At 38.0% G+C, this 16,303-nt stretch overlaps 1 protein-coding gene across 1 annotated transcript in view; it reads left to right on the forward strand.

Annotated features, from left to right (window-relative positions):
* Positions 1–15,029, forward strand: part of c3orf70 (chromosome 3 open reading frame 70) — a 76,908-nt gene extending 61,879 nt beyond the window's left edge. The window contains exon 3 of the mRNA XM_002936534.5: positions 13,033–15,029. Coding sequence (XP_002936580.1) covers positions 13,033–13,598 — 566 coding nt within the window. The 3' untranslated portion in view covers positions 13,599–15,029. The remainder of the gene's footprint in view (positions 1–13,032) is intronic.
* The last annotated feature ends 1,274 nt before the right edge of the window (positions 15,030–16,303 follow it).

The following is a 16,303-nucleotide window of genomic DNA, read 5'->3' on the forward strand; positions in this document are numbered from 1 at the left end:
GGAAGGCAAAGATAGAAAATGAGGAGCGCATCGCGGCCGAGGCCAAGACTAACCCCAAAAAGTTTTTTAAGTATATTAATAGTAAAAAGATGCAGGTTGAGGGTGTGGCCCCATTGAGTTATAATAACAATATGGTTACAGCGGATACAGAAAAGGCAGATGTGCTTAACCAGTTCTTTTCTTCTGTGTATACAGTAGAGGAGCCAGTGGGCCAAGTCTCACCCAATAGCTTCACTGTTGCCTCAGCTCCAACTACACAGTGGTTGGCACAGGATATGGTGCTTAAAGGGTTACACACGATAAATGTAAACAAGGCACCTGGGCCAGATGGAATACACCCTCGGGTACTGAGAGAGCTAGGGGCAGAATTGCAGTGGCCCTTGTTTCTGATATTCTCAGACTCTCTTTCATCAGGTATGGTACCTAGTGATTGGAAGAAGGCGAATGTCACTCCCATATTTAAAAAGGGAATAAGATCTCAGCCTGGCAATTATAGGCCTGTAAGTTTGACATCCGTGGTGGGCAAGTTATTTGAAGGCTTGTTAAGGGATCACATTCAAAATTATGTAGTGGAGAATGGCATTATGAGCAGTAATCAGCATGGCTTTATGAAGGACAGGTCATGTCAGACCAATTTAATTGCTTTTTATGATGAGGTAAGTAAGAAGCTGGACAGTGGGGATGCAGTAGATATAATCTATTTGGATTTTGCCAAAGCATTTGATACCGTTCCCCACAAACGACTGCTTTCTAAGCTAAGGTCTATTGGTCTTAGTGAAGTCGTTTGCACATGGATAGAAAACTGGCTACAGGATCGGGTACAGAGGGTGGTTGTTAATGGCACATTCTCTACTTGGAGTAAGGTTCTCAGTGGGGTCCCTCAGGGTTCTGTACTGGGTCCACTTTTGTTTAATTTGTTCATAAATGACTTAGGGGAGGGTATTATGAGTAATGTATCAGTGTTTGCAGATGACACAAAACTCTGCAGACCAGTCAATTCTATCCAGGATGTGACATCCCTGCAGCAGGATCTTGACCAACTGGCAATCTGGGCAGCTAAGTGGCAGATGAGATTTAATGTGGATAAATGTAAGGTCATGCACCTGGGATGTAAAAATATGCAAGCCCCGTATAACCTTAATGGGACTGCACTAGGCAAATCCATAATGGAGAAGGATCTTGGAGTCCTTGTAGATAATAAACTTGGCTGTAGCAAGCAATGCCAGGCAGCAGCTGCAAGGGCAAACAAGGTTCTGAGCTGTATTAAAAGGGGTATAGATTCACGGGAGGAGGGGGTTATTCTTCCCCTTTACAGAGCACTGGTAAGGCCCCATCTAGAATATGCTGTTCAGTTTTGGTCTCCAGTGCTCAAACGGGACATTATTGAGCTAGAGAGGGTCCAGAGAAGGGCAACTAAGCTGGTAAAGGGTATGGAAAGTCTCGGTTATGAAGAAAGACTGGCCAAGTTGGGTCTGTTTACACTGGAGAAGAGGCGCTTAAGAGGTGACATGATAACTATGTATAAATATATAAGGGGATCATATAATAACCTCTCTAATGTTTTATTTACCAGTAGGTCCTTCCAACGGACACGAGGGCACCCACTCCGTTTAGAAGAAGGGAGGTTCCATTTAAATATTCGGAAAGGATTTTTTACAGTGAGAGCTGTGAAGTTGTGGAATTCCCTCCCCGAATCAGTCGTACTGGCTGATACATTATATAGCTTTAAGAAGGGGCTGGATGGATTCTTAGCAAGTGAGGGAATACACGGTTATGGGAGATAGCTCTTAGTACAAGTTGATACAGGGACTGGTCCGATTGCCATCTTGGAGTCAGGAAGGAATTTTTTCCCCTCTGAGGCAAATTAGAGAGGCTTCAGATGGGGTTTTTTGCCTTCCTCTGGATCAACTTGTAGTTAGGCAGGTTAGGTATAGGCATTATGGTTGAACTTGATGGACGTATGTCTTTTTTCAACCCAACTTACTATGTTACTATGTTACTATGTAATGCGGATGCATCTATCACTGGAGCCAGTGGGTGTCCATTTATCATTTTTTTTCACAAGCACTACAAATCCATACTTTTTAACAATTCATGATTAATAATTTGACTGTATCTTTAAACCTCATATGGGCAGCATTGGGGATTACCAATTCTGTTAGCGGCAAATAAAACTGAACATGCACAACTGCTCAAAGCACGAAAAACATATTTAACAAACTGACATATTTATCAGCTTTGATCAATGCGTTACCCCATTAACATATTCCTGACAGTTAGGAAAGTGTTGATAAATGTGAAAAATATCGAAACTGCTGGGATTCCCCAATTCGATCTTTAAAAAATCTGTCTGTAAGATTAAAACCTGTTTACTCATGACCTTAGGGAATATCCCCCTACACAGAATATAGGATTGTTAATTAGAATATTGATTTAATTCTACTCAGCTTGTATACATACGCAAACAGATATATTCAGAGTATGCATTCCAAATAATTTCACCAGGATAAATTGTGCCTAAATGAGAAATGAATAATTTACCAAGTGGAAAGAAGTGTAGCTATGGGAATATATGTCACATTCACTAAGAATTCAGTTTTCCAAGTGAGTACCATGCTGTGTTCAATAATTTAATACTTTACACTTTTTTTCTGTTGACCATTTCACATATTTATGTACGAATTATATGCAGATTAGTAGAAAACTATGCCTTTTTACTATTATCTCCCCTGTATTGTTACTACTAATCATGTCATTGCTTTTAACATAGATGTTAACATAAATTCTCTTGAGTCTGATTGGTACTAACTGACAGTGTCGGACTGGCCCACCAGGATACCAGGAAAACTCCCAGTGGGCCCAGGTGTCAGTGGGCCCTCTTGCTTCTAACTATTTAGCCTATTTCATGGTCATTCCCTATTTCTGTATGGGAACAAGGAAGCTTGATGGATAGAAGAATACAATATAGTATGTAGAGTAAACAGACTAAGAGAATAGAGAGTTTGATGAAGGAGAGGAGCAATTACATTTTTGAGAGCGCGCCCATTGTCCAGGATTTTATGGTGGGCCCCTGCAATCTCTCTCCGACACTGCTAACTGAACTGGCATAGGGGATATATATATACTGAATATACTGATATATATATATAGAGAGATATTGTGCTCTGAAATCCTTTGTTTACCCACACAGACAACTGACTTGTACCTAATGAGTTGCATTCTAATTCTGGAAAACAATGCAGGTTGCACCATATTGACATTGTGCTCTTGTTCTTGGATAGTTGGCTAGGCTTCACTGAAGTTGTTACATGTCTGTGGCTTACTAAAATTGGCAAGAAACCTTAACTTGTCTTTACATGGCCACCTTTGATCTGGCCAGTTTCAACCATGCTACCAAACCATTTAAGCATATTCCACATCCAGAGGGTGTTTTAAACCATCAGATATGCTTTAAATTTCATCTGTGGTTGACCTTGTCTCCAACTGCCGCTGAGCCTTTGTTTTTGCTGTATCCAAGAAATGGAAAATACAAAACTACTCATAAAGAAATTTTTAACAAGAATTCCTAATGGCTTTCCCCTTATTCTTCTTACTCTCACGTGTGCAAGTGGAAGTATGGAGTTAACAACACAGATATGTTAGAAGCTGTTGGTACTTTGATAAGAGTGCACTTTACTGACTCTGCCCTTAATATAATATTTATATTCTGTGAAAGGGAATATATTTTTATAACATATTCCCACGCTCCCTGCAAGAAGATGCACTTCTGAAAGCATTACTGTCAGCTCGCAGGGATGTTTTCCATCAGATCCTGACATACGCTAATTAAACTTGTATCAGGCAGCGGGGGATAATTGTTAAGTATAAGCATGGTAGCTAAATTTACACTATTTCTGCGTGATGCCCTGGTGGAAGAACAATAGTGGGATTAAAGGGGTACTTCACCTTAAAATCAACTTTTAATATGGTGTTCTCAGAAGTATTCAAAGACAATTTGCATTTATACTTTCTATGTTTTATATGTAGTTTTGAATTTTTTTGATAAGCAATTCTCAACAAAGGGAGTTTGAATTGCTATTGGAATGATAGTGTTTAATTACCCTAGCAACCAGACAGTAGTTTGGAAGCCTGCAAGCTAGGGGAACCTTACAAGTAGCATTTCCTAACAGCAGATGTTAAACGGCAAGGTAGGTCTGATACACTGGGTATTCCAGTATGTTATGGGTTGTCTGCCAGTGAAACTAATGGGTACGTTTTTCAGGCTTAATTCCAAGCCTTGTGTCTTTACCTGCTGTATCCTTGCACCTTGCATACAGTTGGGCACAGTTTTTTCATGCAGGATAAACTGGAACATTGGTCCTATGCAAAATTACCTTTGTAAATCATAATTACATGTGTGATGTGCCTTGCATTCGGAAACGTAAGCATCTGCTTGTCACCATACATTTAAAAAAAAAAAAAAATGATTCCTTTTTCTAGATTACAAGCACTCGGAGGCAAAGTACTTAGAGGGAAACTTTAGGTTCATGTTTAGGTCCTCATGGAAAACTTGTGTTGCTTCCCATTTACTGAGTTCCTGCCAAATGAGGAAGCTGCTCTATGATAGGCCCAATTTCTCATCTATTTATATTAACAAACACCTTATTAACAGACATGGGTGCATCCTTCGCTTTGGTAATTACATGTTCAGAACCTGGGATGACAGCGTCCAGGTTTTTTCTTGACATTTTGCATTTTATATATAAAGAAAACTTGACAATAAGATGGAGTACAATACAATACTGATTTGTTGCTTGCCATCAATAAAGTAAATAATGTGCCTCTATATCAATTATAGGATATTAGTCACCTGGGTATTTCTGTTACAATATAAAGGATTGAATCATGGAACTTAAAGGAGAAGGAAAGGTAAAAACTTTATCAGAAAGGTCTATGTAAATACAGCCATAAGCACTCACAGAAACGCTGCACTGAGTTCTCTATCAAAATAAATACAGGATTTCTTGTCTCCTTTTTTGTAAACATATTCTTTAGTATCAGACTACCTCTCTTTTAGGGCTCCTTCAGGTTTGGGGCACGAATCCTTATATATTCTATATATAATAAATAATAGCCCTTTTTTGTGTGTAAATAACTTATTAACTTATAATAACACAGGATGTGCCATGCTTACATACCTAAAAGAGGTGATTTTCCACACTAATTTTTGCATGTGATAAGGATGAAGTAATATTTTGGAAGTCTTTTTTCAATTCAATTTCCAGCATGATTGTGAAGTAAGTCTTGTATCACACCAACATGATGATTAATTCAGAGCTGTGTAAGTCACTTGCAGATAGCAAAATGAATGTGAAGTGGCTCAAACCTCTGAAAGTGTTTTACAACAATTTGCATAATCAACACTTGAATGAATGAATATTATGTACATTTAAAGCTGCTCCTTGGTACAGTAATATAGGCAGAGCAAGAAGGAACTGAACTCATGCACTGATATCATTGGGGAATTGGTCTGAGTAAAGCAAGTCTTTAGTGTTGTGGGATGCTTACTGCTTATGAGTGCCAGTTTTCTAGTAAATTAACCTGCAAACTGAGTGCTATGTGACCAATAAACTGCTAGTACTTGAGCCATCGTTGGCAAAGAAGGAAGCCAAAGAGACAAAGAGGCAATAAAGAAGTAGATGCCTGTTGTTGATGGAAAAGTCATAGCTAAATTGTGCCCAAATTGTACCCAAAAGAAACAGAGGTGTGCAAAACAAAATAGAACAATTGGCCTGTGCATTTTGCACAGAAAAGTAGATATATTAAAATATACCTGACAGTTTAGACCCATGGCACCTAACCCCAAAGTGACCCTTTGCACCAGGAGCTGTTGGTTTGGAAATTAAGCCAACTCTTGTACTTAAGTCTGAGAGTAACAGTACAGCCTCGACCCTTCATGGCAAAATTATAACCAGTCTTTATAAAGAAACTATTCTGAGGTGCCATGGGAATGAGAAAACATGAATACAGGCATTGGTGGCAAATTGCTGCTGCAATGAAATGAAACCCAGGTATGTAGCAATGTAACAGCTGTGTAATTTATAGACACATGTCACATAGGAAGATTATTATGGCGCTGCGCCACCAAGTAACGTCAAAGTGCTCCACCTGCTGTGATAATGAGGCCTAGGTACAGTCTAAATGCTTTTTATATAAGAAGCATACTGGATTGTAAGCTCTTCTCTGCTACATATTCTGATCTGGAAACTCAATTCTTTTCAAAGGCTACAGTATTTATATTGGATTTAAGGCAGATCATCTACAAAGAAAATAGGCAAAATGTTTCCTGCACTTGCACCTAACCTTTTATAAATGAAGCCCAAGGATCTGTAATCCTTGTGACAGAATGTTGTGTTTCAGCGATAGATAAATCTGTCATTAGTAATGACTGGATAGTTTGTGTATGTATGTTTTTATTTATTCAGTGCTACACATTTATTTATGCATGAATAGGACAGATGGGGATCAATACAGTAATAAAGTATAAATAAATACAAAAATACAATAACATTCAAGTTAATGTGCTATATTTTACTAGATAAGAAAGAAACATAGAAGGATAAATGCTGCAATTTACAGTGGTTGAGGCATTGTTCTAAGATTGAGTCAGATGTTCAGTTCTGATTTCATTTTTTCATGATATTTTTACATTTAAGGGGACTTTTTTTTTATTAAAAAAAAATGATGCTGTTTGGTAAAAAAAAAAAAAAAAAATCACCTTTACCACGTTGTCCCTTTAAAAGCATGTAACATTTCTTTGTTGTTCTTTGTCAGTGATCCCCAACCAGAGACTCGTGGGCAACATGTTGCTCTCCAACCCGTTGGATGTTGCTCCCAGTGGCCTCAAAGCAGGTTCTTATTTTTGAACTCCTGGTTGAGAAGTTTTAGTTGCAAAAAACCACGTGCGCTGCCAAACAGAACCTCCTGTATGCTGCCAGTCCTTATAGGGGCTACCAAATAGCCAATCACAGCCCTTATTTGGCACCTCAGGAATGTACAGGTATCGGACCCCTTATCTGGAAACCCATTATCCAGAAAGCTCCGACTTACGGAAAGCCTGTCTCCCATAGACTCCATTTTAATCAAATAATTCAGAATTTTAAAACTGATTTCCTTTTTCTCTGTAATAATAAAACAGCACCTTGTAATTGATCCCAACTTAGATATAATTAATCCTTATTGGATGCAATACAATCCTATTGGGGTTAATTAATATTTTATTGATTTTTTAGCAGACTTAAGGTATGGAGATCCAAATTACAGAAAGACCCCTTATCCGGAATACCCTTGGTCCCGAGCATTCTGGATAACGGGTCCTATACCTGTATTTTATGCTTGTGTTGCTTCCCAACTCTTTTTACATTTGAATGTGGCTCACAGGTAAAACAAGTTGGGGATCCCTGTTCTTTGTTGACTTTATCCTAAAAGACCTTGGAAATTATTTAAAAAAAAATTACAATTATTTTCTTATAATGGAGTCTATGGGACATGGCATTTCCATAATTTGGAATTTTCTGGATAATGGGTTTCCGGATAACTGATCCCATAACTGTACTTCTTAAACGCCATTTGTAATACATACATGTTTATAAGTCTGGTACCTCACAGTGAACATTAACACACGTATATGGGGCACAGAAGGCTTTATAAAACTTTATAAAAACAGGTTTTTAACTCTCTCCAGAAGGGAGCAGACTTAATGTGTTTTCTGAAAATCTGTCTCATTTGTGTCCACGGTAGACTTGTTTCTCTTGAAAGTTTTCCTTAATTGAAGCGACAAAATTAAATGCATAATGGGAAAAGAACAAACATAATATGGTAATTGAAAATATAATGTGGCACAGAGGAACCATGGGAAAGCAATAAGGAAAGGACTCTACTCTACATTTGGTTTCTGCTGAGCAGTCAGCATTTAAAATCCAAATGCCAGCACAATACAATGGCACTGTCCAGTAAAAATCCCTGGGTGACTTTCAGGCATATTTGATTCTTGCTGCATTTGGGTCTGGATGCCTGAGAAATAGATAATTGGGTCAGTATGAGCCTGAATAACTGGATGTGAGACTAGAAGTGGGTTTAAACTAAGAAACTAAGAAATTATTAGCATTGATTATTTTTACTATTTTTGTTAAATACTAATTATTATTGGGTCCCTTATCTTACACAGTTTGCATAACTTGTGCAAAACGTACATTACTTTCAAACAAATTTACTTAACTTACATATAAACCCCACTGACCCCCCCCCCCCCAATTAAAATAATTGTTACTATTTTTATACTAATTAGTTATTTGGCCCCATAGTAACATCATCGGGCCCCTAAACATACACAGTTTATGTAACTTATGTAAAACCTATGTAACTTCCATATCAAGCAATGACAGCACAGAGCAAAGGCAGGTTGATGGGAAATGGTTAAACTTAGGGCAAACTCCATTGACCCCTTCTTATAAATAAAGTTGACCACACATTACTGGTTTATTTACGAATGTTTATTAGGAACTGGTTTAATTAGGAATGAGTGCTAAATCTTATATGATATAATCAGCTATTTGAGCTGCAGTGTAAAAAATCTCCTGGAAAGTAACTTTGTGCATTGGGGAGTGCTTCTATTTGAAGCACCTACAAAGCTTTTGTTCCCCATTAAACCTATTGGGTGATAATGGATCCTGACAAGCACACTGTGAGGCATGGCAATGCCTATAGGCTCTTCTAGGGCACTTACAGTGCATTTGCTAGCGTTGGCAGAAAGGGCATAATATCTGCCTGTAATTTGTCAAATGACATTAGAGACAAACATCTTTGCTGCCATTTAGACATGGGGTTGTTGAGTGCTGGTTAGCATATCCCACACATAAAGTGAGGCCTCATGGTATTAATTAATCTTTTGTGCAGTCCCAAAATATATAATTTTTCCTTTGGGCGCATATTTATGACTGCCTACATAAAACACTTTCTAAAGCATCCCTTTTCTATCATTTCTTTCATTCCTTCCTCCCTATTCATTACTCTAATGCTTAATCCTGCATCACCATAATAACGCATCATTACAACTACATTAATCTGACTAAACAATGTTTATTCATGAGTTTTCCATTTTCCACCCTCCTGTGTTCTGTATCTTAACTTTCCGCATTCTGAACTATGAACAGATTGCTGGTGCTATTATGCCATTATATTTAATATTTGCACATATGGAGAAAAGATTTGAGGATTATATGGGCGGAATGAATGGAAAATGCAAGCAATGGAGTGTTTCTGTGAAAAGACAACTTTATCAGCTACGGGGAAGCACTGCCAAGTCTGGCCTTCCAGCAAAAACAGAAGTTAGTAATATATTGATTCCAAATATGCTTGTAACACTCATTCTCTAAAGAATAGTGGAAACAAAATCAGTTGATTTATTAACTAAGGTAAAAGAGCTGACACTGCTAATACATTCTATATCCATTTCTATCATCACTGAAAAAGAAGATTAATGATATAGCCTTGCTAACATTCAACACAATATCCCAAATTATCCTGGCAAAGGGTATCCATGGCCCAAAGAACTTTTACTCTGACAACAATCGAGGAACAGTGCTCACAGAGTTAAAACCATTTGTCTCCTCTTGTTTTAATGGCAGTTACTGTGTAGCACATAACTACGGTAATTTTGTCATATGACAAACATGGCAGAAGCATGAAGTCTAAATGGTGTCTAAAATGTTCAGAACATTATTCTCTTCTTTAAGCAAGTAGCAGATACCTTTATCCTATATCCTTATTGAAGCATGGTAAGCATTGCAGGAAGGATTGGGTCCCAGTCTGGCAACATAATTTGTTCTATGGTGTCCAAACTAGTCTTGGGCAAATTTTAACTTAATTTCTAGAAAGTGTTCATTCTCCTTTCACTCACTTGGGGTTTAGGGTTTAATGTTTACATTATATTGTATGCAATATGACTGGCTTAGCCCTGTGAACATCCACAAATCTTTCCCACACATCAGCACATAAAGTGTCAGATAGCAAAGCTGTAATTACTGTAATTATGTGTGAATGTCATGCATTCCATTTCAGATCGCTCATGTTTATTTATAAAGAAATTCATGTGAATGCAAAATGTTTGTACATTTCCGGTAGAAATCGAAGATGCACAAAATTTGGTCTTGTTAATTGCTAATACTTCTAAATTCTAAATCATGGTCCTGACAGGATGGATAAAATATACATATCTGATAAACATAAGTGCTACATTATACCAGTGTGGTTACTAGCACAAATGTATGTATGTATGTATATGTATCTATAACAAAACGGAAAACAAAAAATACTATAAATCTAAATTAAATCCAATCAAAAGAGCGAATGTTCAATTAAAGGGCTTTGATTATAAATAACAGTTCATACCAAATCAGTCATTCAGGTCTGGGTGTATAAACGCCGAACCTAACGCCAGTGCAACATGCAAGCAGAAACCCAGGAAAATCAATCAAAATCAATTGAAATCATCTCACCAAGGTCCCAATGTGGTCCGAGTGCTCAGGGCCCCGAACCCGTAGCTGAAGGGGAAGAATCTGCACACAAACGAAGAGAGCTCCAAACACTCCGGACTCTTAAAAGCAGGTCTTTATTGTTCCATTAAAAACAATCGCCAACAATAAAGACCTGCTTTTAGCAAGTCCGGAGTGTTTGGAGCTCTCTTCGTTTGTATGTATGTATCTATGTATAACTTTATTTATAAAGCACCACAAGGGTACGCAGGGCTGTACAATCTTACAATATACAAAATTACACACAGGGAGGACAAGTGTTATAATAAATACAATAAATAAATACACAGGGAGTAAGTGCCATGTGGTATGAGACACAGTAGGAAGGAGGTCCCTGCCCCTTAGAGCTACAGTGTAAGTGGTTGGGTAACATACAGGCACAAATTGGAAAGTAAGAGTGTACTAGGTATGGGCATTTGGGCAAAATAATGTTTTAGTGCTCCAGAAGGTAGCATCTGAGTTTTATATTAAAGAGAGTGGGTGTTCCCTACGGAGGGATCAGGGATAGAGCTTTAGAGGTAAGGAGCAGCGAGATCGAAAGGTTTAAGATGAGAGAGCATAGTGTGTGTGGATGGTGTTAAAAGATGGAGGCTCTGAGAGGAGCGGAGGAGACGACCAGGAACATGCAGGGAGACCAGTGAAGAAATGTAGTGAGGAGCAGAGGAGTGAAGGGCTTTGAATGTCAGCAGAAGGATTTTGTAAGCTATCCTTTGCTTAACAGGCAGCCATGCTAGTGAGCTTAAGTGAGGCTGAGCAGGTTCCCTCTTAGGAGAGAGCAGGAGGATCCTGGCAGCAGAGTTTAAGATTGATTGCAGGGGAAGAGAGGTGGGAGTCTAGGAGGCCGGTTAGTAGGTGATTGCAGTAATCTAAGCGGGAATGGATAAGGGCATGGATTAGTGTTATAGCTGTTACTTGTGATAGAAAGGGGCGTATCTTGGCAATATTGCGGAGGAAAAAGTGACAGGTTTTGGCAGTGTTAATAATATGGTTAGAGAAGGAGAGGGACTGGTCAAAGACGACCCCAAGGCAGCGTGCTGATTTAACAGGGTTGATGGTCATGCCGTCAACAGTAATGGTGAAAGGAGGAGAAGGGCCAGGTTTGGGCGGGAAGACCATGATCTCTGTTTTAGCTAGGTTAAGTTTGAGGTGGCGTGGTGTATCCAGGAAGAGATAGCCAGGAGTTAGCAATCTGGGTTTGAACATCAGAGGTTAGTGCAGGGGTGTCTAAATATATCTGGATGTCATCTGCATATAAGTGATATTTAAGACCAAAAGAAGAAATAAGGTCTCCTAGAGAGAGTGTGTACAGGGAGAACAGCAAAGGACCAAGTACAGAGCCCTGAGGCAATCAACAATTAGGCAAATCAAGGCAAAGTTCTGACTGGTTGCTTGGAACAACTCCACTTCTCTAGTTTATAAATCAAGCCCTTCAATAGATAAATAGGGATGAAACCACTAGAAGAGAATGTATGATTTGCAATTTATTAAAGAGGAAAGTCTACAAGGGTCATTTAGATTCCCTTTGTTTTTCAATAAGTGTTCAGTAAACCATTGGCAAAGGGTACTTGTGCTAGAAATGGGATGAACCTTTTTACTGTCAGTGGTGGAAAATAATTACCCATAGAAACCAGTCAAATAATTGCAAAGAATTTTAGCAATAACTATATGTAAGCCAACTTTAATTTTATACAGCCAAACATCCCGCAGACCCAGCAGTAAGATATTGTCCGATTTAGCCACCTGCACGAAAGTGCAGATAACATTGATCACTGCTCTCTGACTTCTGGATTGGCTGGTTTTCAGTTTGGGCAAAACAGCTGTGATATAGTGGGGCAGTAAGTCCAAACTCCCTGTGCGCTAACTTGAATTAATCATGTAGATGCTTATTAGTAAATGCCCGACTGTGTTGTTGTATTTATCTTACAGCACTTTTCACAATCAAGCTAATTTGGGTTTTTTGCAGTAGTGTATCTATTTTATTTGAACCTTTCTCACAAACTTTGTACAGAATATTTAATAAGTGCAGAACATCTTTGCCTTTTAATAGTTCAGTTTTTATTGCTGTGTATTTAAAAGTGCTGTTTTGGGGGTTTCATTACCCATATCCATATTTAACATGCAGATGCAAAATACTTGGCTAGATTTTCCTAGCTGTAAAGGCAACCTTTGATATTAGGGATTTATATTACTAAAAGAAGATTAATATGGTTACACATTGGTGCATTGGCTTTATTCATGTATTTGATGAAGCTGTGCATAGCATAACCATATATATTTAATGAATAATGTACGCCCCTACTAAAATGTACTGGATATAAAAGTCACCATTATCACTGTGAAAACACACAGCATTGTTATTATTATCAAAATGTTGTTTTTATTATCTTGTATATCATTCATATATAACATATTTATTTACATTTGATATTTGCTTATTTATTTCTCTGTTATTTAATTTCAGGTAAATATGTGTACCAGCCCATGACTCCTGTGGAGCAGCTTCCAAGCACAGAAATTCCAGCTGAGCCCCAGGACCAGACAAACACCATCCAAATCTCTGTCTCGCTGGCCGAGCACTTTCTTAAAGTAGCCCCTTCTTTTCAACCCCCATACATTCCAGAATCTCCTCGATATTGCACCATCTCTGACCTATTTCTGGATAATTATCAGGTAAAATGCATCAATGGGAAAATGTGCTATGTCCAGCGCCAACCGCTACCACCACCTCCTTCTCATGGGGCTAGGCCTGTGAGAGAGCACCAACAAGAGGCCTACCAACCCAATGAAGCACAGGGTCCTAAATTAGATCATTGCTCTTCCCCATCAAACTCAGAGGACTCTGGAATCAATGCAGTGGGAGTTCCCTTTTTAGAATCATGTGATGATGATACAGAAGAAGGTGCGGAACTCAGTTCAGAGGAGGATTGCAGTCCGGACAGTTGCTGGGGGCAGGAAAATTGTCCACTAGTGGTATCTCCATCCAAAACAGACTTGGAAGTTATAGAGACTATAGAAACCACAGTTTAAATAACAGGCTGCTGGTGGAAAGAGGTCAAAGTCATATGTGTGCACACCTGAGCAGGGTGCAGAGCAATACAATCAACAAAATATTGCACAACTGATTACCTGTATCCTTACACTATTATGTATGGGCTACATATAGGAACATCAACTCGTCAAGAACAGTCCCCAAGATAAATAGAAGTATCATAAGTATTTTTGCTTATTAAAGGCTTATAGTAATTACAAGCAAACTATACACAAATTGTTAGGTTGTAATAAATACTATCCAAAGTCCAAATTTTGTGATGTGTGCCTTTGCAATCATACTTTTGTTTTTTTTAGAAAAGGAAATAGAATGGTTTAGTATGTCATAGTAAAAACTTATTTATCACAATTTATTATAGAGATTTCTATCATTTTTTAAAAATTATCCCTGCCCTAATTAGGAAATAATAACATCTCCTGGCTGGTATTTGTCTCCATGTTGTGGCCATTGCTACTATAAATCCTGTAGTGAGTAAGGGCATTATAGGAAACTGTTAGGAAAGAAGTATTCTTTGAGAAGAGCTGTTAGGGCATCACTTATATTCTATAATTAATTTAAATGATATATTTGTTCATAGCCCAAAAAGCAGGGTGCACATACTGTAACCCTAACACTGATGTGCGTCACAGAAAAACGAATGAGGACTAGGTTCATTAGTGAGCGCATTACTGACCCTGAGGTGGAACTGGTTATGTTAGGAGCACTTAACCATTGATCTGCCCTTCCTAGAAAGATGTTCTGGGAGCAATTCCAATTGTTATCCATTGCTATAGATTGCAATATTTAAAGGGGAAGCATTTCTATTATATATAAGAAAAAAAAATTGTTGTGGATTTCTATTACATACATTTTTTTCTTATAGTTATTTAAATTGACAATGTATTAGTGAGTTTCTCAATGTAACTTTTTTTTTGCTGAAAATACTCACGCTATAAGTCACTGGCAGATTCTAATTGGCTGATTCCAGCACAAGCCAGCTGTTTGCAATGTGCCACTAATATGCCACAGCATGGAATGTTAGGTTGAGGAAGCGCACTAATGTGAAAAATAATAATGTTCACTACAAATCGGGTGCATGTTTATATTAATATTTTCCTTTAAACAACGGAGAGATGGCCAAAGATACACTTTACATAGTTTTGAATTCATTTTTGGCTTACAGCATAATTATAATTATACCTTTAAGGTGTAGTACCTATATTTCATTATTTTATTATCTAGCTATAGAGATATTGTGTGATAATTTGACTGTTTCTGTGCCTTGAATACAAAATGCGTACTCATTCCAATATCAAGGAAACAGTCTTAAAACTGTAATGTGGTCAGTGGAATACAGGGGTACAATGAGATAACAAGAAAGGTGAATGTAACCTGAATGTTTGAAAATGAATATAAAATGCTTTATATCACTGTTCTGTGAAGTACTTACCGGGCCCATACAATTTGCTGTGTTCTTCTAAGCCTCTGGGAATAGGATGGATTTGCCCTGTACCAGATATTTACTGTCCACATACACTGTAAGTTACTCCAAGCCCATAAAGCAGCCATATGATAGTGTCTAGTAGGGGCTAAAATATGTCAAATTCTTCTTTTTCTTCTTTTTCTCCACATAGATATTAGCCATTCCTATTCAGTGTGATCAGCTGCAACGATCAAATTGTTTCAGAAGAATCTCCTGATTATACTGGAACTTCATTTGCTAAACATAACCTTTCTTAAGTGCCACGGTGCTGGTAATTGCTTCTGTGCACTAATTATGTGTGCTTTATTGATCACATTAATATAATTATAGGGACAAACAGGCAGTGGGTCTTATCTCTTGTTTAATTATACTCCAGTCTGAGCAGTCTTCCAGTATGATGAGAAAGGTTAAAATGTTGGGAATTCAGTTGGGAAACATAAGAGTTGTATGCACTGCATTTATATAGAGGCTCTCCATACCATCCTTTGTTCTACAGTTATTCAAAGGTTCATTTATTCATACAGGGATAGTGAACAACTGATGGCTCTGCAGTCTCCTTTAAATCCCCATGATAACGTACAAATGCAAATGCAGTCCAATTAAGTGAAATGTTTATGAGTTTAAAATTACTTTTGCTTTTTTTTAAAAATATATAAAAACATGGAACACAGAACATATATTTGCTTGTAAGCACAAATAACTTTTAGAATTTATTTTAGAATTGCAGATGCTTTGCAGATGCTGTTTTAGATGGGCTGATGAGGGGTTTTGCATCTTTTTCTCTCTCTGCCCAAGGTTCTTCCATTGCATAGTGGCCTGCAGGCTCATGACCAGTGAGATATTGATCCTGTGCTGGTTTTGTGAGGCTATTTTTTTCCATTTTGAAGAAAGTCTTTAAGATAGAATCTCCCCTGTGACGAGGGTGTAGGGACTGATTGAAAGAGCCAGTGGTGAGACTCACTTGTGTACCTAGCTACCTGGTTCTTCCTAGCCACTGGCTCTATTCATTGGGCAGGTACAGCTAGGTCAGTCACATTATGGAATGTTTGCCCATTAGTAACACTGCCACACAGAGTAATTTCATATTTATTAGCAGGCAAACACAATACATCTCCTGTATATCAGCAGTAATGTTGTGGGCTTTCATCAGCAGCCTTGTCTTAGGCTTCCTTTTACAAGTAGGGAATGGATATTTTCCATTTCATCTCACCACCACCTTGT

Source organism: Xenopus tropicalis, chromosome 9 (genome assembly GCF_000004195.4).
Source record: "Xenopus tropicalis strain Nigerian chromosome 9, UCB_Xtro_10.0, whole genome shotgun sequence".
Classification (NCBI taxonomy): Eukaryota; Metazoa; Chordata; class Amphibia; order Anura; family Pipidae; genus Xenopus; species Xenopus tropicalis.